The 24,061-nt window shown below is 39.4% G+C and overlaps 1 protein-coding gene across 1 annotated transcript in view; it reads right to left on the reverse strand.

The window, feature by feature from the left end:
- The window catches only part of LOC132827957 (E3 ubiquitin-protein ligase rnf213-alpha-like), a 107,880-nt gene extending 84,348 nt beyond the window's left edge, over positions 1-23,532 (reverse strand). The window contains exons 1-15 of the mRNA XM_060844807.1: positions 23,425-23,532; positions 20,675-20,730; positions 18,948-19,110; positions 16,419-16,577; positions 14,493-14,591; positions 12,915-13,037; positions 11,716-11,890; positions 9,929-10,096; positions 7,156-7,314; positions 5,062-5,639; positions 4,289-4,448; positions 3,935-4,152; positions 3,646-3,792; positions 2,496-2,654; positions 115-1,546 (exon numbers count right to left, since the gene is read on the reverse strand). Coding sequence (XP_060700790.1) covers positions 115-1,546; positions 2,496-2,654; positions 3,646-3,792; positions 3,935-4,152; positions 4,289-4,448; positions 5,062-5,639; positions 7,156-7,314; positions 9,929-10,096; positions 11,716-11,890; positions 12,915-13,037; positions 14,493-14,591; positions 16,419-16,577; positions 18,948-19,110; positions 20,675-20,730; positions 23,425-23,532 — 3,904 coding nt within the window. The remainder of the gene's footprint in view (positions 1-114; positions 1,547-2,495; positions 2,655-3,645; positions 3,793-3,934; positions 4,153-4,288; positions 4,449-5,061; positions 5,640-7,155; positions 7,315-9,928; positions 10,097-11,715; positions 11,891-12,914; positions 13,038-14,492; positions 14,592-16,418; positions 16,578-18,947; positions 19,111-20,674; positions 20,731-23,424) is intronic.
- Positions 23,533-24,061: the final 529 nt, after the last annotated feature.

Raw genomic sequence — 24,061 nt, forward strand, 5'->3', positions numbered from 1 at the left:
TCACTCCCCTTTCTCTTGTGTACCCTGCACATAAAAATATTGGGTGTGCTTCTCAATCCCAGAATATTGATGGAATGCAAAGCTAAGGTAAGAAGAACAGACTTTGGTACCTACCCACTCCAGGTCTTTTTGATGATACAACTCTGACTGAAAGTCGGTCATGGAATACATTGGCTGCAGAGATCTGCCCCAGGGGGACAGTGAAATGCTGTTCCAAATATTGCTGAATGGCTTCTGTTTTAATATTCAGTCCTGCAGGTACTTTGTAATGACTGAGATATGATGGGACATAGCAATGCTGGCGTTTAGTAACGCAGATTGCAACAAACTGATAGTCTGGTTTACAGTGACACAGTAATTCCTCAAACAGTTCTCCAAATCTGACACCTGTTTCATAACTTAGGCAATCGGCATGAATCACTGTATAGATTTTCTGTTCATGAGACCCTCTGCTCAAAGCCCTTCGTAAGAATAGTTCTACTTCTTCGTTAGTTGTTTCTTCAGAGCAAAGAAGTACTTCATCATACGTTGGCAGAGGTTGTCCTTGAGTTTGCATGTAGAGGCATAATGTGGCCTTAAAGATCTCAGGCTGTGCACACACTATGAGATTTGGTCTTCCATGATGCAGAGATGGAGGAAGCTGCCTGCTTATTGTTGCTTCATTCATACGAGACAGGCAGCCAAGTAATTCACCGAAAGCAAATATATCCAAATGGTTAATTAAAAAAGTGGTCATGTTTTCCATAAACTTGTTCCAGAGTAGTGTAATTGCCTCAGAAAGATTTGCCTCTTCCTTTTCGAAAACTGTTTTTAACACATCAGTATCAGGAATTTCCTTACAGATTGAATCTTCAGAATCTATCTGTTGGAATTGGGCAGGTTCTGTGTGCTGGAATTCAGAGGGTTCAGTATACTGGGACTGTGTTACTTCATTATCATGTTCCTCATGGCGGTCATGAGTAGGTGTTGGAGCATAAACTCTTTCTGTGATGTACTGCAGTGAACTTGCAGTTGGCAGATCAATTTCTATCGAATCCACACCAACCTCCTCACTCTCACTCTCTTCAGCTTCCAGCTCAAAGTCATCCGACTCCTCATCTTCAGAAGTCTCACTCAAATCAATTAGCCGAGGCATTGCCTTTCTGATGTCATTCACTGTGCAATCAGGTTTAATGAATGATAACATTGTCACCACCTTCTCACACAAAGGCTTCCCAGCAGCAAAGCCTCCCAGTCCTGAACACAGATACACTACCTGTTCTGCTGTGTAGTAATTCAGATGGTAGTACTTTGCTCGGCTCTGCTCAATAAACTGATGCCACTCTTGAAGGCATTTTTCAAGTGCTCTGCACAATATCTGGAGTTGCTCTGACAGATCACCACATACATTCAGGGGTCCAATATCCTTTACTTTAAAGTCCACCGTCATGCAGACATCTCTTTCTTTATTACAATGCACACATGCCCTCCAGTTTCTATAAAGCATGTTTCCAGATGAGTACAATTCGATGAATGCTTTTCCGAGCCGCTGGACATTGTTAAAATTCTGTTGAAAGTAAACATGTTCAAGACTATAAGGACCGTACTAAATAAGGAGTCCAGCTAATTACAGCTGTCCATTTAGGACTTAACTTTTTAAAATCTACAACTGTAAATGCAAAAAGTTGTAATAACTATTTAAATATTGTGTAAATTTTAAAACTATGATTGGTGTTCCAAGCGAATTTTACACTGATACAATACTATAACTGAAGAAGCTGTATGTGCAGACATTTTGTACACGAAAAACATGTTGCTGTCGGTTTCTTTTGAAGTATCAAATGATTATACACAAATATTGGTTACTTTTATCAGTACGTTTACTCCGTCCATTTTTGCAAACATTATTTTCAAGTATTTCATGGCTGATAACTCAATGAAGTTTGTTGTCTTGCGAGTCAGCGTGAGGGAGTAGCATTCTACACCAAGCCTGATCCTTGAGCTTAACTCTCCCATAAGAGCAGGAGGGAAGGTGGGGAGGGGCCCATAATCAGGTGAGAATGTGCAGGGTTAACAGCCCATGTCTTCCCGACTCCCCCAATCAAATCAGGCACAGGGGAAGTCAAGTTTGGCCTTCCCACTAAAAGGCCATTTGAAGACAAAAGTGGTCACTTTTGAATTAGTTAAGGATGTTACCCACTGACGCTGGTATTTTTACCAGCTCAAGAGGGAACTGTACACCTGTGGACAGAAAACCATGATTGCAGCAAGTTCCACCCCACTGGAACATGCCATCTCCCCCCCCTCCCCCCCCATGGCTCCCAATGATCCATTCCCAGTCCCTCTTCACAGCAGCAGCTGACTCAAAGGAGCCTGTCTCACTCACTTGTTGCCTGGGGCCCCTTCGTTTTGCAATTCCAGGCCCCACTGCAGTCCCAGAAGTAAACTGTCTTCATATAATAAAGCATTTTTAGGTTTGTTTTCAAGTTTAAGGCCATACTATTTTATTAAGTTACCTCCATGAATCTGGCAACTTCCTCTTTCCCACATTCTCTTTTTCCTGACATCAGCACTAGTTTGTTCTGCAATTCTTTTAGTTCCTTCAGGGTGTATATCTTCCATTCGTCAGTGCTCTCATCATAAAGGGCCAGGTGAAGGACTCTTTCGAGTGACAGCTACAAGTAAAATTAGGTAAAACAGCTCACCTTCTGTTGAACATGATCAAATATGGACATTTCATAGCGAATTTTGGTTTTAAGTATACGCTTTAAGAAAATAGATTTTATTCGTATAATTAAGAGTCTATAGTAAACATGCTTTGGAGGTGCAGTTGTTAATGCTTTCCATTTGTATTTAAGTAATCGAACCTCGTGCAATGCAATATGTATCTACGTCTCTTGTAACTATGCTGTCTTTAGTTGGGCTATTCTGTCTATGTAACTGAGAATGATGACAGGAGGGTCAATTATCTTGTGATCTTGGCCCATCATAGATTCTCCATCTGCTTCACTAATGCTCTTTAGGAAAGGAAATCTTACCTAGTCTTGCCTAAATGTGGATCCACAACAATGTGGTTGATTCTTCTCTAGCCTTTGAAATAGCCTAACACTCCACTCAGTTCAAGGACATTTAGAAATGGACAGGAGATGTTATCGTTGCCATTAGTGCCCACCAAAAATAAAAATAATACTCATGCATCAAATTTAAAAACAAACCATCAAATAACAGAGAGATTAACCGATATGTTGCCATCTTCAGTGAGACAGGTGTAGAACTTTGGGTGATGAGAACATTATCAGAAATTTGAGTGCGTGATATTTACTTCGATGTGGTAGCTGATGTGGGAAAGGAAATAAAGTCACACAGATTCAAAAGATCTTATAGAGCTGAGTCTAAAAATACACTGCAGGGACATAAAATTGGAATGTTTGCTTTTCATTTGGCCTGTGATCCATCTTGAGTGCTCAGTGTTTGTCACTAAAACTTTGATTTCCAACAACCATACAAAAGTTTATCCTACAAAAACCTAATCCAATCTCATCCAAGGATCACTGACTCCAGCCTCAACCTAAGCCCACCCAACCAATTTCACTCTGCAGCCAGTGATACATCACCACAGCTTTCTCTTAATTTGGTTTGACTAACCATTTATTTAAATGCAAGTACCTTTTCATCATGTGGTTCAAGAACGCTGCCCACAACATAAACTCCTTTATGATTGATGGCTGTTGCTAAAGACAGGGAGGAGGTCTCTACAGATCCATGACTTTCCCTCAAGGTTTTCAGCCATTCCAAGTAACGGGCAGAATCTCTCTAATGGAATAAAGAAATTAAAATTTGGAGCTTAGAACTTCATTTGGTTTTGGCAGTTTCAGAACTGTAGTGAAAACCAAAGTAATTCTGCACACTTGCACTGACCACGCTGCTCAGAATTAAAACATTTTAAGCTTCTCACCAGTTTTTGGGAAAGTTTAGGATCACTCTTAAGTGCCTTCTGGATTTTATATACAGCGGTCTTCAACCCTTCAAAATCTGTGTTTTGCTGCAGTTCATAAATTAAGGGAGAATATCCCATCACAGCGTCATGGAAACAGGCGACACGATCAATTTCCATGTCATTTTCTCCAGCTGATATGGATGCCAGGTCCACAAACACTTTGACCTCCCTTAAGTCTGAGTGAAAGCAGAAGACACAAAGGACGAGGGCAACAGGAATATAGAACCATTAAACATGTTCCAAAATTTCCCAGAGTGACAAAAGGAATTCTAGACTTAAATACAGGGATTACATCATTGTATTTCTACTTACTTGTCAAAGCATCTTTTACCCAGTTTACAAATGGCTGCTTTTGAATAAACTCCTGTAAACACTCTCTGCATTCTGGAGTGATTTTCACCAGTAGCTTTTTGGTCTCAATTAAGTCTCTGTCAATATATTCCAGAGACTGTTTCTTGAAAGAGTGTTCAGTCTGAATAAAAAGTAAGAAAAAGTACCTGATACTGACTGAAAGATGTAAAGTTTCAGGATAAACTCCACTTATGTAATCAACATGGAATCATTTGTGAATGTCTGTTATTATATTTGTAGAAGCAAACAAGCTATTTATTGATGATAATTTGCTTCACTTTATCATCATTAAATAAGCCAGAGCTATTTTTACTTTCTTCCTGTAAGTGGGGAAGAATATTTGGCTAACCATAATTCAACCATTTAGGACAAATGCTGCAGGCATTCTCTATCAGCGTTTGATTGCTTCCTTATAATAACTCCAAAATGTCCGCATGACTACTGCATTGTTACTATGGCTCACATTTAATGTGTTTTCCCAGCTATTACATTAGTCATATCAGTATTTATAAAACTCAGATATCAGACAACCTCACAGCTATCATTAATCTAAGAAATAGTAGAAAAAAATTCCCCTTCCCAATACATCAAAACACAAATCTAAAGAACAACACTAATAGCTGGTAAGTAGCAAAGTCAACGGCCAGTCCAAGATTTGATTTGCTTTAGAAATGTTCATTTACCAGGAACTAGATGCCAATACATTACTAACCTACAAAGTATTATATACTTACTACTTTTGTCAAATTCTGAATTTTTCTGAAGTCTCCCTGCAGGTTTAGCTCCCTCACGATGTCTTGAAGTACTCGCGCAGAGTCAACAGCTGAGTGAAGTTGAAAATACTGTTGAATCTGCTCAAGCTTTTCATCAGGCAAATCGCTTTCTTTTACCATTTTGAACATGATGGCTAGCTCATTCCTAATTTCATCAGATTTCTCTCTTTGATCAGAAAACATCCAGTCAATCTCCTGGAATGTTATGGTGCCCTTATCAGTTTTACTGCATAGCCCTTTGTAATCAGTCCAGCAGCAGCTCCAGATCCCAGTGCAAAGAGCCTCCAACGTACTTTCTTTATAAATGGGCACTGAAGTGGCTCGTAGCCAGCACTTTTGAAGAACCATGCTATCTTTGAGCTGATGCATTGTCATTGCCATGTCTTTAACAGCACTGCTCAGGGCGAAATATTTAACATTACAAATAGATTGACTTTCAATTTCTTCAGCTGTCCAGGGTTTTGTTTCAATGAGTTCATCGAATCTCATGGATTGGATATTGGCCTTGTGTTTTTCTTCAAGGGGAGTGATATCAGTGACTATAAAGGAAGCATAGATAGGTATTTCTTTAGAAAAAAAAATCAATTCTGCAATATATAAAGAGCATTGAAAACATTTAGATTTGACAAACCACTATTTTAATTTGGAAAATTCAATTTAAACAATAAAATTGAAAACTATAGATCAGAATTTAAAATTGATGGAAGACCCTTAAACAGATACTTATAAAACAGACATGTGTATTTTCCAACCCAGTAATTATTAACAGTGAAGATACAGTAATAAAACTTGTGAAATATTTTGACAGAAAGTGTTAATTATTTAATTAAAAGATATTTCAATTTCCTGTATTACTGTCTTTGTGTTCTTTAAACTAGAGACAGTTCCCTTTGATGGAATGGGCTCCATTGCTGAGTCTGTTCACAATTGTGTGCCAGTTGGGACACAACACAAGACAATATAAAGCTGCCATTTGTAAGTACAGGAAATGTTTGCAACTTAAATCTTTAAAATACACCTCTTTTGGGATTGTGTTCATAACTTTGAGTGTTCATAAGTCAACATTTATAAATCAGGAACCCCTGTGTAAGATCTTACATGTGAAGATTTGTTTGAAAACCTCTTGATATCCATTCCTTTCAAATAACAAGGTATTGGGCCTGTCGACCTGCACACTTTGAGGCTGTGGCACAAGTCTGTCTCTGAAAAATTCTGACCCATTAATCTACAGCTTGAGGGAAACAGATGACCTTAGTCATTATTGCCAAAGAAAAACTGACCTTAACTGATGTTATTGCCATTTATGCATCTGAACTAACAGAATCTACTCGCTTCTATTTCACTTTATATAAGCTCTGAATAATGACTAATGTTGTCATGGGTACGGCAGCCCACCTTGGATCAAGTCCCTTTTATGAAAGTTGTTTTTCTCAGTGGGAAACCCACTCAAGATCTTCAATTTGATTTTAAAATTAACAATGATTATAATTTCACTTTATAGGATATGGATGATTGGAGTTAATAATAAGAAGCTTCCAAAGAATAAATTGAATCTTTTCAGCTTTGTGCAAAAATAACAATGATATTCTCAATGAGAATCATAAAATGGTACAGTGCAGAAGGAGGCAATTCAGCCCATCATTGGGGTGTCAAAATAAGAATTCCAAAAGATCAGAACAGAATGAGTATGGTTGACCTCCATTATGATCATTTCTCAAAGTGAAAATTTTGGCACAATAAAATGCCAGTATTTTCATTACCAATTCTCAACAATACGTATTTCCATTAGAATTTGTAGAATGTGGGCAGCTTTTATAGTGACAGCAATGCGCATTATTCCTTGTTTATTATTTACTTCAGTAATTGCTCGTTATTCCCATGTTTTGACCAAATACTACAAGCAGATTTAACTTTGTTTTTGTTTGATAAATTTTGATAACATTAATTAAGTAAACTCTATGGGAGAATTCATCTGTTGTCTACTTTTCTTTGTTCATCAATTACTCAAAATGACATGCACCATCTTCAGATAGAGAGTTTTGATAAATACAGTACCTGAAATAGTTTTGTGAATTTTATCAACCATATTTATTAATGTTCCAATGGATTTTCTCTCATTCTGAAAGATTTCAAGTTCAGCTTCTCTCCTTGACATCAGCTTTTCTGCATCAACTTGAAAAAATGCCTTGCTTTGATGGTCTGGGAGTTTCTGTTCTGTAAATGAAGGACACACCTGAAGAAGGGTCATTGGATTCAAAACGCTAACTCTTTCTCTCTCCACAGATGCTGCCAGACCCGCTGAGTTTCTCCAGCAATTTTTGTTTCTGTTTCACACACCAAAATTGTGGAAAATTGCCCTGACCACAAAAAAAAAGTCAAATCCAACCCAACCCCATCAATCAATTTACCACCCCATCAATCTCCCCCTTAACCATCAGCAAAGTGGTGAAAGTTACCATTGACAGTGCCAACAAATGGTAGCTACACAAAAAAATGTACCCACTGATGCTCAATTTAGGCTCCAAAGGGACCACTTAACGACCAACTGCAATAGCTCATTGCAAATGGGATGAAAGAGAGGAATCCCAATGGTGAACTAAAAGTAACTGCCCTTGAAAATCAGGCAGTATTTCGCAGAGAGTGGCTGCAAGGAATCCAATTAAAATTGGAGTCAATAGGAACCAGGAGGAAATTCTCCTCTGATTGGAGTCCTACCTAGGGACTAGATTAAGTTAGGATATCTGGTCAGCATGAACGAGTTGGACTGAATGGTCTGTTTCCATGCTGTACATCTCTATGACTCTAAATGGAGGTGATTGTGGTTTCTGGAGGTAGTCATCATAATTCCAGGACATGACTACAAGAGATCCTCAGGATACTATCTGAGGCTAAACCCTCTGCAGCTGCTTTATTAATGAACATTTTCCTTCCAAAGATAGTTTGTGGGCGGCACGGTGGCACAGTGGTTAGCACTGCTGCCTCACAGCACCTGAGACCCGGGTTCATTTCCCGACTCAGGTGACTGACTGTGTGGAGTTTGCACGTTCTCCCCGTGTCTGCGTGGGTTTCCTCCGGGTGCTCCGGTTTCCTCCCACAGTCCAAAGATGTGCGGGTCAGGTGAATTGGCCATGCTAAATTGCCCATAGTGTTAGGTAAGGGGTAAATGTAGGGGTATGGGTGGGTTTCGCTTCGGCGGGTCGGTGTGGACTTGTTGGGCCGAAGGGCCTGTTTCCACATTGTAAGTCTAATCTAATAGGAAAGCTCACCAATAATTGCACAATGCTTACCTCCACTCCTCAGGTACCTATGTAGGCATCTAAACCAACATGCGGCACGATTTGGACAGCATTCAGACTTGGCCTGATAAGTATCAAGTATCATTCATGCCATTCCAACACAAAGCAATATCTCCACAACAGAATATGTTTTCAACATCCCCTTGGCTATTGCTGAACCATCCACCATCACCATCAGGAAGGGGTGCGGGGGGGGGGTGGAGAGGGGAGGTAAATCACCACTGGCTAGAAACTGAACTGGCCAATCCATATAACTCCAGGGAATACCTCCTGTTGTGAGCCTGCATTTGGTAAATTTACTTACCTGCACAATACTTTCTGTATGCCTTTTTGTCTGCTGCCTCTCCAATGTTTGCCTATCCATGAGTTTCCAGAAGTAAAAGCAATGTGCAGTTATGTGTTGCACAGTTGGTCATTTTTGCTTTCGCAAAAATCACTGACTACAACATTTTCCAGAATGCATCTCCCATGGTGGGACTTCACTGGATTGTGTTGCAAAAGTGGCTCAGAGACTTAGAATTCTGCAATGACTGACTCATCCCCTATCTACTTGAAAACCACTCCACTGCTGATCAGCTACAAATTAAGGATATAATAGAATATTCTCAATTTTCCTGGACAAAATCAGCTCTGACAAACACTCAGGACTCTGAATACCACGAAGGACTAAACGGTCCTCTCGTTTGGTTATCCGTCCGTCACTCTCAACATGCATTTTTACTCAGTGCACTGTAGTAGCAATGTATACCCTCTACCCTCAGGTTTCTTCTGCAGCAACTTCCAAATCTATGCCTCTACTATATAGAAGGACAAGGGCAGCAGATACACTACCTGCAAGTTTTTCTTCATGACATGAACCATCCTGACTTGGGAATTATATCTCGGTTCCTTTATCATCTGTGGAGCAAAATCCTGGATTTCCCTTCCTGCCTGCATTGTGGATGTATGTGTACCTGAACTAAATGAACTGCAACAAAGCAACATACTATCATCTTAGCAAAAAGCAATTAGGGATGTGTAACAAATGCTATCCAGTGATGCTTGTATTCAATGAGTGAATAAAAATAAATTTTACCTCTATTCATCCAAAGTACCAAGGTGGGACAGGAATGAGAATCAAGCAGTTCTTTTCCATACTTTTATACTGATTTGGAGTAATTGTACTATTGACAGGTTGAAGTGTTTGTGTTTCTGACTCTGACACAGAATATGTATGAATCAGGCTCTGAGGCAACTATGGATCCTTATTACCTGGAGCAACTGGCAAGATCACTCTGAAGCATGATATCTGCCAATCATCCAACCAGTAAGTAAAGAGATCTTCCTTTGTGGAAGCCAGAGGGTGAGGGTCTCACTTTACCACATGGCTTGACTAATTAACTGTTCTCCGACGGTTTTGTAGTGGTCAGGAGAATAAAGTATATAGACTGAAAACTGTTCTACACTGTAACTGCAAGGTGAATACAGCATATATTGCAAAAGCCAGTTAGGTGACAGAGTTAATTGTGCCACGTTAGGTGAGCCAGACTTACGTGCTTTAAATAAATTGAAATACTCCTTTCTTTTCTGCATGAGTAACTGTAGGTCAGCAATGGTCACGGAACCTTGCCAGAGATATTCAACCACCATGCGAAAACTCTTCTCAGCATCTTTTAGTAAACTTCTTGCTTTTTCTGAGACATCAAGTTGACTGCAGTCACCTGGAGATCACCATAAATATCAGGTATAATGTAGATTCATGTATCCAAGCTAATTACAAGGGAAACATTTAACTGGAATAAGCCTACACCATAGTTTCAAAAATTTTCTCTTTTTTTCATATATCTTCCATGTAAAAGAGATAAAGTCGAAAAGCAAAGAATTCAACTTGATCTAGTTCCAGGAAAATCAAATGTACTTAAGGGACAGAGTAAAATTTAACTGTAGAGTTGCACTTACGATGTATTAAAACTAAAAGGGGGTAGCTAATTTGCAGTTTACAACATGTGTTGATGACTGAAACAGTCCTCTGTCAATATTGCTTTTAGTTTGTTTGTTACAGGAGACGTCTTAAAAAGTGAAATCTTATCAGGTCGCCTTTTCCTCTATCCACCAGAAGTTTAAATTGATTTTTAAAAAAGTTTTAACAGACACTGAAGATCATAACATTATTTCCTTTAAAACCACCTTCCTACATTTAGAAAATTTGTGGTAGCAGGTTTTATATGACTGTAATGTTCATTCAGGTGGAATACAGAACTATAGCTTCCTATAAATGCTTCAAACTTCATGCACTAAGACCTCTTCAGGGATCATTGGGTACATAACTCCTTGCTGAGATGGCTTGTGTTTTGCATAAGCCTTTTCGTCAACTTTGTATCACTTCTCAGCTCAGCATCCACTTCAATGAATGAGATTTCGCAATCTGAGAGGGAGGCTCCTACTTCTGGATATGTTGTCATGTATGTTTTTACACTCTGGGAAATATCTTCTCTCTCTCTCAATCTCTCTCCGCCTTATACATAACAGAAATGAAGACAGCAGAGTAACCTCTCAATCATGGTTGCTGGACCGAGAGGTCAAACTGAATGAAATGACTTTGCATGGTACACATTGATAGGGGAACAATGAACCATGAAAACTAATGGATTGCCGTGAAAAGCCGAAGCAGTCACTACAGTAGTAAAAAACCTGCTGCCAAACCTAATCTCCGGACGTTCAGCCGTAGGCAACAAATTCTCCAATGTTAGTATCATTCGCATCTCAAAAGCAAATACAGAATCTTTATACAGTCGCAGTTCTTTCTGTCTGAATTCATAGAAGTTGAATCAACGACTCCAGCAGAATCATTTAAAATAACACTAAAACCCCACAACTTGTTGAAATTTACTCAATGCTGCAGAGACAGAAATCAAAGTATTTGGGTATTTAGAGTAGTGACATTTGGAAGGCAGAATGGGTTACTCCATTCAGCATTAGCATTCACCGAGCTGAAGGTTCACTGAAGTCGACAATGGAATCAAAATACAGTAACACCACTGGGGCTGAACTACCAAACAGTGCACAAGAGTTGGTTAGTTTAGATGGCTGGTTTGTGATGCAGAGTGATACCAACAGCATGAATTCAATTTTCACACTGGGCCGAGGTTACCATGAAGGACTCTCCTTCTCAATCTCTCCGGTGACTTGCAATGTGGTGACCCTTAGGTTAAAACACTACCAGCCATCTCTCACTATGGCAGAGCAGCCTAGGACAATGGTGACTTTACCATATGACTTGTTAACAATGTCTTGTCTTTATCGCAGGTAAAAGCAAAGCAAATCGACAAAAATTGATTACCTTGTAGAAGGCAATAGTGCACAGCACAATCTGAACTTAGCACACAGCCAACACCTCGGAATTTGCTGCTTTCCATTCTGTTGCCAGATTCTTTGATTATTTCTGATAAAACTTTTGGACATTTTTGGTGCTTCAATGCTTGCAACTTTTCAAGTAGTTCAGCTTCCTTTTTGCTCTAAAGTTTATTTGAAAGGAAGACATTTAAAATTAAAATATAATTCACAGCCAAACATAATCTGCATGTTCCTTTTTCAGTCGCAAGAGTTTGACTTCTGTCATGAATTAACATTACACTGTCTACACTTTAATTTTCTTGCATTCACTTTGAATGTGGATTGGGAGCAAGTAAAGTATTAGGACTTTAAATATTGGGGCTATATTTTCAACTGAGGTTCCTTGTGAAACTTTCTCATTGAATGCACAGGATTGCAGAATTAACTCAGTAATATGTCCAAGTGCATTTTCATTGACAATATACACACAATTATGATGGAATTAACCCTAGGCTCTCTACAAGTCCGTTTATCTAACACACACAATTACAGCAGAATGTACCCACTAATATCACCAGTTGCCTTAGCTCTTCACACATAACTACAGCAGACCCTTTATTCTTGTGATAAAGAAAGTTAAAAATCACACAACATCAGGGTATAGTCCAACAGGCTTGTTTGGAAGCACTAGCTTTTGGAGCACTGCTCATTCATCAGGTAGATGAAGGAGCAGTGTTCCAAAAGCTAGTGCTTCCAAACAAGCCTGTTGAACTATAACCTGGTGCTGTGTGACTTTTAACTTTGTCCACCCTAGTGCAACACTGGCTCCTCCACATCATGCGATGAAGAAGTAATCCTTCATTTTCAGGTGGAAACAGCAGGGGAAAATGAAATCAGCCACCCCACTCTTTCCTATGAAAGTGACTTCTTTGGCTTCATGGGAGCAAATCTGATTAAAGATCCCTTTAAAATATTAATGATCACATATAGGCCAATCTGTTAAACATTTTCACATCTAACAAGAGTAGCTTTTGGCAACAAGCACCAGTAACTTTAAATGAAACTCTGGCTTTGCTGGCTATTGCAAAGGATAGGAAAGTTTGAGATTTGTACTTGCATTGATTGAATGGAAAATAATCTCCCAAAATTAACATCTTAAATGAATCTCTTGTGGGTTGAGCATTTTCATATGGTATTTTCTCTTACCTGGCAAACCTCTTTCACAGCATTAAGTGCACAACACTCAAAACAATCCAAAAGAGTGGGATTTAATGCAGTTAAAGTTTCCTTCTCATTCCAGTAGATTATAATCTGATCACAGGGTGTCTCCTATTAATTAAATGCAACAGTCAAAGTAAAATGTATGACCACAGTTATAACATGCATGGGATTTTAAAAAATAACGTTTGAATTTTAGTGAATAGTTGGGTACTTGAAACATGCAACTGTGTTTCTATCTCCACTGATGTTGTCTGATCTGCTGGAAGTATTGAGTACTTTCCATTTCTATTCCTCTAATATCATTGCTGTGAGCTAAAAAGGGTTGTCACTGTCTTAGTTTCTTTTGCTAACTGCATAGAATTGATGGGATATCACACTTGATACACTGGAAATACTCTGCTCGCTTTTACAGGGGTCAGAGACATAAAGTCCTCCAGCATGGAAACAGACCCTTTGGTCCAAATAGTCTATGTTGACCATATTCCTAAACCAAACTAATCTTATTTGCCGGTGTTTGGTCCATATCCGTCCAAATCTTTCCTATCATGTACTTATCCAAATGTTATTATTGTAACTGTACCTCTGCCAGTTCATTCCATATACGAACCACTCTCTGTGTAAAAACATTGCCCCTCGTGTTCTTTTTAAATTTTTCTCCTCTCACTTTAAAAATGTGCCTGCTAAGTTTTAAACTCCCTTGCTCTAGGGGAAAGACCTTGCTATTTACCTGATCAAATCCCCTCATGATTTTCTACAAGGTCACCCCTCAACCTCCTACATTCCAGTGAATAAAGTCCCAGCCTATCCAGTCTATCTTTATAACCTTAACCCTCCATTCCCATCAACATCCTAGTAAATTTTTCCTGAACCCTCTTCAATTTAATAACATCCTTTCTCAGGACGCAATGTTGAGGTTGTAAAGGATGTTGGTGAGACCTCTTTTGAAGTTGTGTGCACAGATCTGGTTGCCCATTTCTTAACCAATGTGTCTACATGTGATGTAAATTTCAAAGAATTATGTACCAGAACTCCCAGGTCTCTCTGTTCTACAACACTACCCAGGGCCCTGCCATTATTTGAATAAGTTCTACCCTTGTTTGTTTTACCTTGCATTTATCAAAACTATCTACCACTCCTCAGCTCATTGACCAAATTGATCAAGATCTCTTTGTAATCTTAAATAACTTTCTTCACTGTCCACTAAACCATTACTTTTGGTCTCATTGTAATCATGCCTCCAATATTTTCATCCAATTCGTTTATATAAATGACAAATAAAAGCACCTTCAAAATTAGCTCATTGCCGATCGCCTCACGCTTAATTTGAGTTCAAGAGGGCTCTCACATTCATTTTACACATTAAATTATCTTTCTCAATAAAATTTACATCAAAGTTGTGACTATCTCTGAGGGTCTCTGCAGATGCAGATTTCAGAACTCTAAATTGCCAACCTATAATTTTACTGATACTGTCAATTAGTAAGTCAGTACTTAATTTATGACAAAACACCTGTCTAGTACCAGACGATTATAGAAAACAGAAGAGCTGCATTTGTAGACTACCTGCTCCAATCTTTTTATAAGGTCAGTTTTTGTCATATCTCTCCACTCAGTTGTCCAGTCAGCAAATCCACATTCTAAGGAGAAGTGGCAACACCACATCTGCGAAGTGAGTGAAATGTTAATGAATTGCGTCTGAACTTATTGCAACATCATTCAAAATGATTATTTGCATGATAGATCTTTGAAAAAAAATTCAAGTTTACACTGATTGCTGCATGCACACTGCAAAACAATTTCCAACATTGAGATGTCAACAGCTTGTGATCATGCAGTTCATACAATTTAAAAGGACCCAGAACATATCTATTCCTTTTGATAAACATCAAGAATGGATTCACTGCCCAGCATATCTTTGCCTCCACTGAGAGACACAGCTACATGAAAGAGCTACAATCAATCCACATATGAAGTGCAAACCAGCCACATTCCAAATGGAACCATGTCTCAGATCTCCATACTGCAAGGATGAGTTCTGAATGGGCTGCTCTCCAATCTCTTTCCTTTCATTCATAAGTTGTAAAAATAGACGAAGATTCATTCTTGAGCATGTGGGAAGAATGCACAAACTAAGGAATTATTTCTCTTTCCCCCTCCCTTGTCTGGGTTGACTTCAATGGTTTGCAGTTCAACCAGCAAGTCCTGTGCAACAACTTGGTCAGTACCTGAAGGGGCAGATTCAGATTTTGGGTGGCCTTCCAGGAATGTTTTCTCATTTGAGATGTGGATCTCATGCCAGGTTAAACTAATATAGTCGAGTAAACTATAGGGGTTGAAAACCAAAACTACCACTGCAAACACAGCTCCTGCTTGAAGTCAAGACCATCCATCCATTAATTTTAACCAAACTACAATGATGATAATGGGCTGGAAGCATTGCACTTTTGACTTGCAAAACCCAGCATCAAAATTTGCCATGGAAACACCAGTTGTGGAAACAACTCATATTCCAGCCTAGTTGGGTGACGAAACGTCTGGAAATGAGCCTTCCAGCTCAGTGAGCAAACCTACATCCAGAACCTCAACCTGAGCTACAAATCTTCTCAAAACACGTTAAGAAGCATTTGAGGCAGCAACCAGTACAGCTTAGAAAGTTTGTGAGAAGATTTGTAGCTCGGGTGCTTGTTGTTGTGGTTCTGTTCGCCGAGCTGGGAATTTGTGTTGCAGACGTTTCGTCTCCTGTCTAGGTGACATCTTCAGTGCTTGGGAGCCTCCTGTGAAGCTTCAGGATGTCTGCAACACAAATTCCCAGCTCAGTGAACAGAACCACAACAGTGCAGCTTAGAGTTGGATTAATACTTGCAGCACAGAAAAGGACAAGGAAATGGAAATTTTGTTCATTTTTTTGAAAAAAAAAGTTCAAATTAAGTGCTGGCACTTGAGGGTTCAAGTGGCTTTGTTCTATATTTGCTTCTATCGTTTAAAACAGGATGTTCTGTATTTCATCCTGTTCCTTTTATAAATGATGATTTGAAATACAGCCAACATGCAATACTTTTATTGGACACTTAAAACACTTTAAGTAGATTTCAGATAGTAAAAGAGTAAATATGGGGTAGATGACAGCACTAGGGTAATGTCGTTGAAATTCAGAGACCCATGCTAGTGCTCATGGGTTCAAATCTCACTGTCGCAGCTTTGAATTCAATTCATTAAAAAAAAGTTGGAATATAAAACTCATCTCATTAACAGCAAGCATAATCAATTACTTCAAAAATCCACTTTTGTCAAACATGTCCTTGAGGGCAGAAAATCTGCCATCCTTACTGGTCTGGCCGACATGTGACTCCAGACTCACAGCAATGTGGTCGACTCATAAATGCTTTCTGAGCGAACCAGTCAGTGCAAAGGTAATCGGGGGATGAGCAAGAAATGGTGGGTTTGTCAGCAAAGCCTGTGACTTATGAAAGGATAAATAAAACAAAGTACCTCTGGTTCTTTACTGTTAGTGAACTTTGCTTTGGTAAGTATGTTTGTCGGCAAGATTGTCGTCCGCCAAGAACGGAGGGTACTTTGACAACAGTCAACTATTTCTTTTACATTGACATGGACGAGATTTGCTTCAGGAGACGGGTCAGCCTGTGATTGCTGGAATGAAGAAGGAGAGAAATCAAAGTGCCGTCCGATGTAAGTTGTTACAGGCTATGACTGACAAAAGCACAATGAACAGTCGGCTAAAATTGCACTATCATTGGGTCAGTAGCAACACCACTGCAGAACACAAGATGAAGATAATGAATAGCAAAAGTTACCAAGATAGTATTGTCCGAGGTTGAAATTACTCCTGATTCAGCTAGTTGATGGGTGCTTGTTTTGCTAAGCATGACTCATCTTTAATTCCTCAGGTGTTCAACCAAACTCCAGTGGAAGATTGATGGAATATCCCTAAGAAAGTCAGAAGCCTGGCTACACTACTGTTCTCTTAATGTTTCTAATTCCTTATAAACACCAGAACCTTTATCCAGCCTGCACAAAACAACTGAAACTCAGGGTCAATGAATCACTGCATCATATAGTACTGAAGAGGCCTTTTAACCCATCAAGTCTATATGACTAAAGCTACACTAAATACACACCAGTTCCACTTTCCAACTCTTCTGGCCCATAGCCTTGAAGGTTTTGGCATTTCAAGTGCTCATGCAAGCACTTTTGAAAGGTTACCCACCTCATCTATCCTCCCAGGTAGTGCATGCCAAATCCCCACTGCCCTCTGGGTGGAAAACATTTTCCTCAAATCCCCTGAAAACCTTCTGCCTTTCATGAGAAAAGTGTGCCCCTGCGTTCTTGACCCTTTGATTGAAGGGATCAGCTGCTTCCTGTTCACCTGCCCATGCCCCTCAATAACTTTATGCATCTCTATCAGGTTCCCCACTCCATCTTCTTTGCATGCGTCACAGCTGGGGTCTCCTAGATATGGTCATAGAGTAAGCCCTGACACAAATGCAGCAGTCAATATTCTAAGTAAGCAAAGGTTATTGGAGCTTCACAAGAATGCATGTGTGTCTCGTTTCAGGGATCCAGGTCAGAAAAGAGGTTCAAAGCTGTCTCATGTGTAAATAGAATAATAAATTAACGTAGATTGAACATGTGTTCAAAGAACCCACTGCTTGCCCAGAAGGAAAGAAGAGTTAATGTCAGTTAATAAAATATCATGATCAGACTGGATTTGTACACATGAAAATTGGGGGACCAGTAAGACTGGTATGTCGCAATAACCAGCATGTCACATTTATCAGTATGTCGCATGTACCAGTATGTCACATTTACCAGTATGTCGCATTTACCAGTATGTCACATGTACCAGTATGTCACATTTATCAGTTTGTCACATGTGCCAGTATGACACATTTACCAGTATGACACATTTATCATTATGTCGCATTTACCATTATGTCACATTTACCATTATGTCACATTTTTCAGTGTCAATTTCTTTTTCAACTGTTTTTTGTTTTCTCTCTGGGTGAGCAGGCATAAACAGAAACATGCAGAGATAGGCCAGAAATGGCAACTCCATCTCCCTTTACCATTTAAGTGAGATACATTCCTAATGGCTCCACAAACTCAGGTGGAGACCCACATTTATGACACTGGTACAACCAAGCAGATTACTCTCCAACAATAGAATCAAAGTTTTACTTTACTCAGACAAAGGAATCCAGATTCAATTGTTGAATAAAAGAAAAACCACTACCCATCTTTTCCTTTATTCATTCATGGAATATGAAACAGCTGGCTGGTCCTTAATTGCCTGTTGTAAGGTTGCGGTGAACTGCCTTCCTGAACCGCCGTGGTCCATGTGGGGCAAGTAAGAAGGGGTTTTTAGGCACTATGATCCAGCAACAGTGTAGGAATGGTGATAATATTGCACGTCAGGATGATTGTGACCTTGAGGGAATTTGCAGATGGTAGTGTTCTGCACTGTCCTTAGATGATACAGTTTGAAAAATTAAAAGCTGCGTTAAAGGGAGGCTTGATAAGTATTGCAGTGCACATCATATTCACATACACTGATGTTGGTGTGCATTAATAGTGGAGGGAATGAATGTTAGGATGGGGTGCTGATCAAGTGGGCTGCTTTAGCTCAGGATAATGTTGAGCTTCTGAAATATTAATAGAACTGCAATAATCCAAGCAAGTGGGGAACATTCCATCACACCCATGATTTGTTTCTTGTAGATGGTGAACAGGCTTTGAGAATCAGATGGTGAGTTTCTCACCTCAAAAATCTCAGCCTCTGGCCGATTCCTATACCACAGCATTACAAGGGATTATCCCAATCAGTTTCTGGTCAATGGTAACACCTGAGATGTTGACAGAGGGGGGTTCAATGATGGCAATACATTAACTTTGGTTTACAAAAACTTGAGGCCATGTAGGATGCTATATCTATGCACTACTTTTCTTTTAGGCAACAAAGCCTCCTGCATTTTACATTCAGATTAGTTAAAGGCTTACCTCTCTTAGCCGTTTCTTTGTTTTCTCAGCAAATTTCATTACAAGTTGAAATGAAAGAGCTGGAACTTCGTACAATCGTGTGTTCCCAGTCAATTCACAAACTATTGTATGCACCTTAATACCCCACTTTAAGCAATTTTCTGGAAACTCAGAGATATTCTCTCTGCAAAAACAAGCATGGAAACTGAATTACCAACAGAAGAGAAACATTCATTACAAAGATTCTGGGTTATTTGATTACTGGTACATGAAGAACCAAGGCTATTTTATATGGTAGAAATTGCAAATGATCACTTCGCATATATACTTAACCATGCTGTTAATTTATAATTCAGGCATAGTTTCACTAAACTGTAAGAGGCTCTCAGTTAAGAACGGTTCTGTTCTAGTTAGGTCCTCCCACCCAAATTTAGACAATCTTTTCTAACTGGCTGCTCTACAGAATCATCATCTACAGACAATGGCAACTGTTACATATGATCCTTGTAACCTCCAAACCTCCATCACTTTACATGAGCACTCACGTATTTCCATGCTGTCAGACTCCCTGCTCAATGTCAAGTTAAGGATAAGTTGCAACATCCTTCATTAGAATAAACAAAAGCTTTAGTTTTCCTCCATAAACACCAATTCAACTGTCTTGTCAGTAACTCCACCTATCACATACACCATGCTGCTTCATGAAGAGATGAACTTCAAACATCACATCTTATCCATCATAAAAGTTATCTTTACAATACTCATGGCCCTGATTTGCACTCAACTTAGCCCTGATGCCAATCAAACTCTAAATTGTTAAAACCAGAATTACCTATGTGTATTTATCCAATAAAACCCATTCATCGTTTCCATCCTCACTGAACTACATAGATTTATTCTTTCCACACACATTCAAATTTAAGTTATATCATGGCCTCAGACTTCCTAATTCTGAGATCTCCAACTTTAAATCCCATTTCAATCCCTCAGTCCTCTGCTTCTGGTCTTTAATACATTGTACTCTCTTTTCCTGTTACTGACTCATCCTTTAGGTGGCTCAGCCCTGTTCCCTGGTTCTCACTCCCAATATCCCTCTAACAACATCCTCTGTCCTTAGAAACCATATTAAACCAGACCTTTTTCAATCCTTTGGTCATTCTTTCTATTCTCTTCCTCCATAATTCATTTGTCAAAAGTTTATTCTTTTTGGGAAGCAACTTGGGGGATATTTTATATATGAGAAAGGTTCATTATGAAAATAAAACTTGTTTTGCAATTCTTGCGAAAGTGAAGGAAACATTTAACTGTAACCACCCCAACAACAGGCTAGTCTGCTACAAGTTGTAGGGCAAGGGAAAGGGAGGCCATGTTGAGCATTCAATGAGGTCCATTAAGGAAATGGAATGAAAACTATGTTGATGTGAAGCGTTTGAGAAAAGTTCTGAAGGGAAGGGAAGAAAACCAGAGGAAAACAAATTGTGAGAACGGTGTTCTAGTTAACAGTGCTTTACTAAGGAAATAACCTAAAAACTGCAAGAACCGCAGATGCTACAAATTGGAAACAAAAACAAAGCTGAGTGACCCTCAGTTCTGAAAGGGTCACTCCATCTGAAACATCAACTCTGATTTATCTTCACAGAAGCTGCCAGACCTGCTGAGCTTTTCCAGCAATTCCTGTTTTTGTTTCAGATAAACAAACATAGTTAGTATTTGTCATAACCAAATGATATCCGATATATAAAATTTACCTTTCCGATTGGTGGTCTACCTTTTCTTTAATAAAAGAGATGATTTTGCCAAATGCCTGCAAAATAATGAGACAATCCTTAAGTTTACTGATTGTAACATTCAACAAATCATAAAGTGGTAATGAAGAGTGTGCAATGCTCTTCCGAGTGTGGAAGTGGAGATCAACACACAAGCACAATGGTGTACCTATGATGCCGAAATTGATGCTAGATATCCCAGTTTCCATTGCAACACAAGCAGAAGTCACCCACCATCCAGGTGATGCGATGGGAGCCCAGACTAAAGTTACATAACTTCACTTTGGTGCTGTGTTTGCTGCTAAAATTCAGCCTGTTGTCATCATTGTTGTGAATAGAGCTAACAAACAAATGCAGCAGCCCAGGAAATCAGCAATTTGGAGTTGCCCAGGGAATGGCACTTCTTTCATAGAGCCCGACCCTTCCATCCTCTCTAAGATGAAAGCATTCACACCCCCAGCACTGTCCCTGCCACTGTGCCTCTCCCACGCAGCCCAGAGTGTGGTCACGCATGAAGTGGTGCAGTCTAAACCTGAGACTTTTAAAACTACAATCGAAACATTTAATGATTGCAAGGAGGAATTGGACACTGCACTTAGTGCTAAAGGATATCAGGAAAAGGTGGGAACAGGCAGCTGAGTTGGATGATCAGCTATGATGAATAGCGGAGCAGGTGTAAAGGGCTAAATGGCCTACTCCTGCTCCTATTTTCTATGTTTCTAGAACCGCTCAACTGCAAGTCCATCTGCAGACTCTCCCACTGGGTGTCAGCAGCCTTCCGTCAATGATGCTGCAGTCACTGGGGTCAGACAGAAACACTAAGATAGGCAAAGACATATAAAAGGCAGGAATCAAGGGAAAGCACAAGGACTTTTATATAGAAGGTAGAAGAGGCAAGTTAAATAAAGGTTAGCTTGATTTATAAAGCTGTTTGGGAACGTCTAGTTCATAATGGTGGCCAAAAGGACAGGGACATTCAGTTACAGGGAGGTGGTCAGGCTTGGAACTGCTATTGAATGGGGGAGTTGGGGTGCATTCACTTGAAATCACAGTCAGGTGAGTCAAACACTAAAAATCAGGCTCAGAAAGGGGGTGCAGTTATTGATTTCCCATTTCCTTTCTCCTCCTCAGCTATCACTGCATTCCTGGCTGCAGGGCGAGATGGTGCAGCTTGTAGTAGACCACAATGAATTGTGACTTGCAACACAGGATTCCACTAGAACTGAGCAGACAGTGAAAGTATTATTTGAAATCCGCTTCCCCACCCCCCCCCCACCCCCTTCCCCACCTTGGTCTGCTTGAACACATTTTGTGTGGCAGCAAGTTATTTGTTCGATGCATGCTGCCTATGTTTGAGAAAGTTGTGCGTTGGCCTCATGGGAAATATGTTGAATAGATAGCCCTTCTCACCCAGTAACTACCCTCTGGTTTGTTGCAGCGACTCAAATGTAATCAATACAACAGACTAGTACAGAATGAAAGTGTCATTGCTCAGGAACAAAAGAACAGAAGGAGGCCATTTGGCACTTCAAGCCTCTTCCACCATGTCACTTAACTTTGCTTAAAGTTTCCCTCAGATCCCTTCATATATTTTAGTCCACAAAAATGTATCAATCTCAACTTTGAAATTAATCATTGATCCAGCATCGATTATTATTTGCAGAAAGTACAAACATCCTTTGTAAAAGGTCTGGTGCTATATTTTAGATTATGCCCCCTAATCCTAGGTTCCCCAACTAACAATAATAGTTTCCCCAATCTACCCTAGTTGTGTGCCCCAGCCACTTCTATCAGGATATTGGCCATTTGCCTGTATGATGACCTCAGAACAAGTGAATGCTATTCCATCAGCTTGAAATACATCTCAGAGCAACTTGTATGCCGTCCATGAGGCAATAAAACCATAAGATATGGGAGCAGATTTAGGCCATTTGGCCAATCAAATTGGCTCCACCATTTGTATTGTCTGATGTGTTTCTCAATCTCATTCTCCTGCCTTCTCCCCATAACCAGTGTTCCCTTTACCAGCCAAAAAAACCCAACTTTCTCACAAAGCCATATTCAGTACTGACTCCACCTGTTTTTCTCTGGTGCACTATACAAGGACATAACACAATGTTAGATGGAATGCTGAGTTCTAAATTTGCATCTCTGCTGTTGAATCAGCATTAGATGTTGATTGGCATCATGATCTGTCTGCTCTTCATATATCTATGAACAAGAGTAATGCCCTAGACAATTTGGTGTGTGGCACCTTCACCACTGAAGAAATAGGCACTACACAATGGCATTTTGCATCATTTATATTGAACAATCAAAATAGCATCCATTTTGTAGACCTGGCAGAGTGATGCACTCACATAAAAGGGACCCAACGGGCAACTTTTTCATGCAGAGGGTGGTGCGTGTTTGGAATGTGCTGCCAGAGGAAGAGGTGGAGACTGGTACACTTACAACATTTAAAAGGCATCTGGATGGGTACATGAATAGGAAGAATTTAGAGAAATATGGGGCAAATGCTGGCCCCATAGATTACTTGAGGGTATTTAGTTGGGTGAGATAGACCACAAGTTCTGTTTCTCTGCTGTATATCTCTACGACTCTAACATGGACAGCTGTTCCAATGTAAATTACAACGGGTGCAGTTTTATAATGAATCTTCAGGTTGAGTGTAGTTTGTAATGAACACCAGTAAGTTTGAAACACGTCAACAAAAAACACTTAAAACAAACCTGAAAATCTTGGTTGCACAGTTTAAAGTTAGAATTTCTCATTTTTGTTTTAAATTCTTGTAATCTGTCCATTAATTCTTGAGCAACATGTTTTAGGGTCATTCCCATTTCCTTTGAATATTCGAGAATATCATCAGTTGCAATCAGTGAAAACCAGGTGAGAACCAGTTTTGGGTCCTTCTTAATCATAGGCTTCATCTGGAACATGAGTTCCAGTAATTTTCTAAAGCAAAAATAGAAAGCACACGTCTCAAAAGTTGTTACATTTCTTTCATGTTTGTGTATATTTTTCTTATCTAGCTAAATTATTATAAATATTTTAAATGTGTCGCAAACACTACACATCCATGCAATCTATAAAGTACAGCAGATGAAGAAGTCAGCTAATTGAGATGTTTAAGATGATCAATGGAATTGATAGTTTTTCTTTCTGTAACCTATTTCCTCTACTGGGGGTGTCCAGAACAAGGGAGCACATAATGATAAAACTGGAGATAGATTGTTCAGGTGTGATTTCAGGAAGCACCTGTTCACACAAAGAGCAGAAAAAATCTGAAATACACTCCACCTCACCCCCAACTACAACTCATTGAAGTCAATGGAAAAACTTAAAAACTGGGATTGATCAATTTTAAGT

Source organism: Hemiscyllium ocellatum, chromosome 25 (assembly GCF_020745735.1).
Source record: "Hemiscyllium ocellatum isolate sHemOce1 chromosome 25, sHemOce1.pat.X.cur, whole genome shotgun sequence".
In the NCBI taxonomy this organism is placed as follows: domain Eukaryota; kingdom Metazoa; phylum Chordata; class Chondrichthyes; order Orectolobiformes; family Hemiscylliidae; genus Hemiscyllium; species Hemiscyllium ocellatum.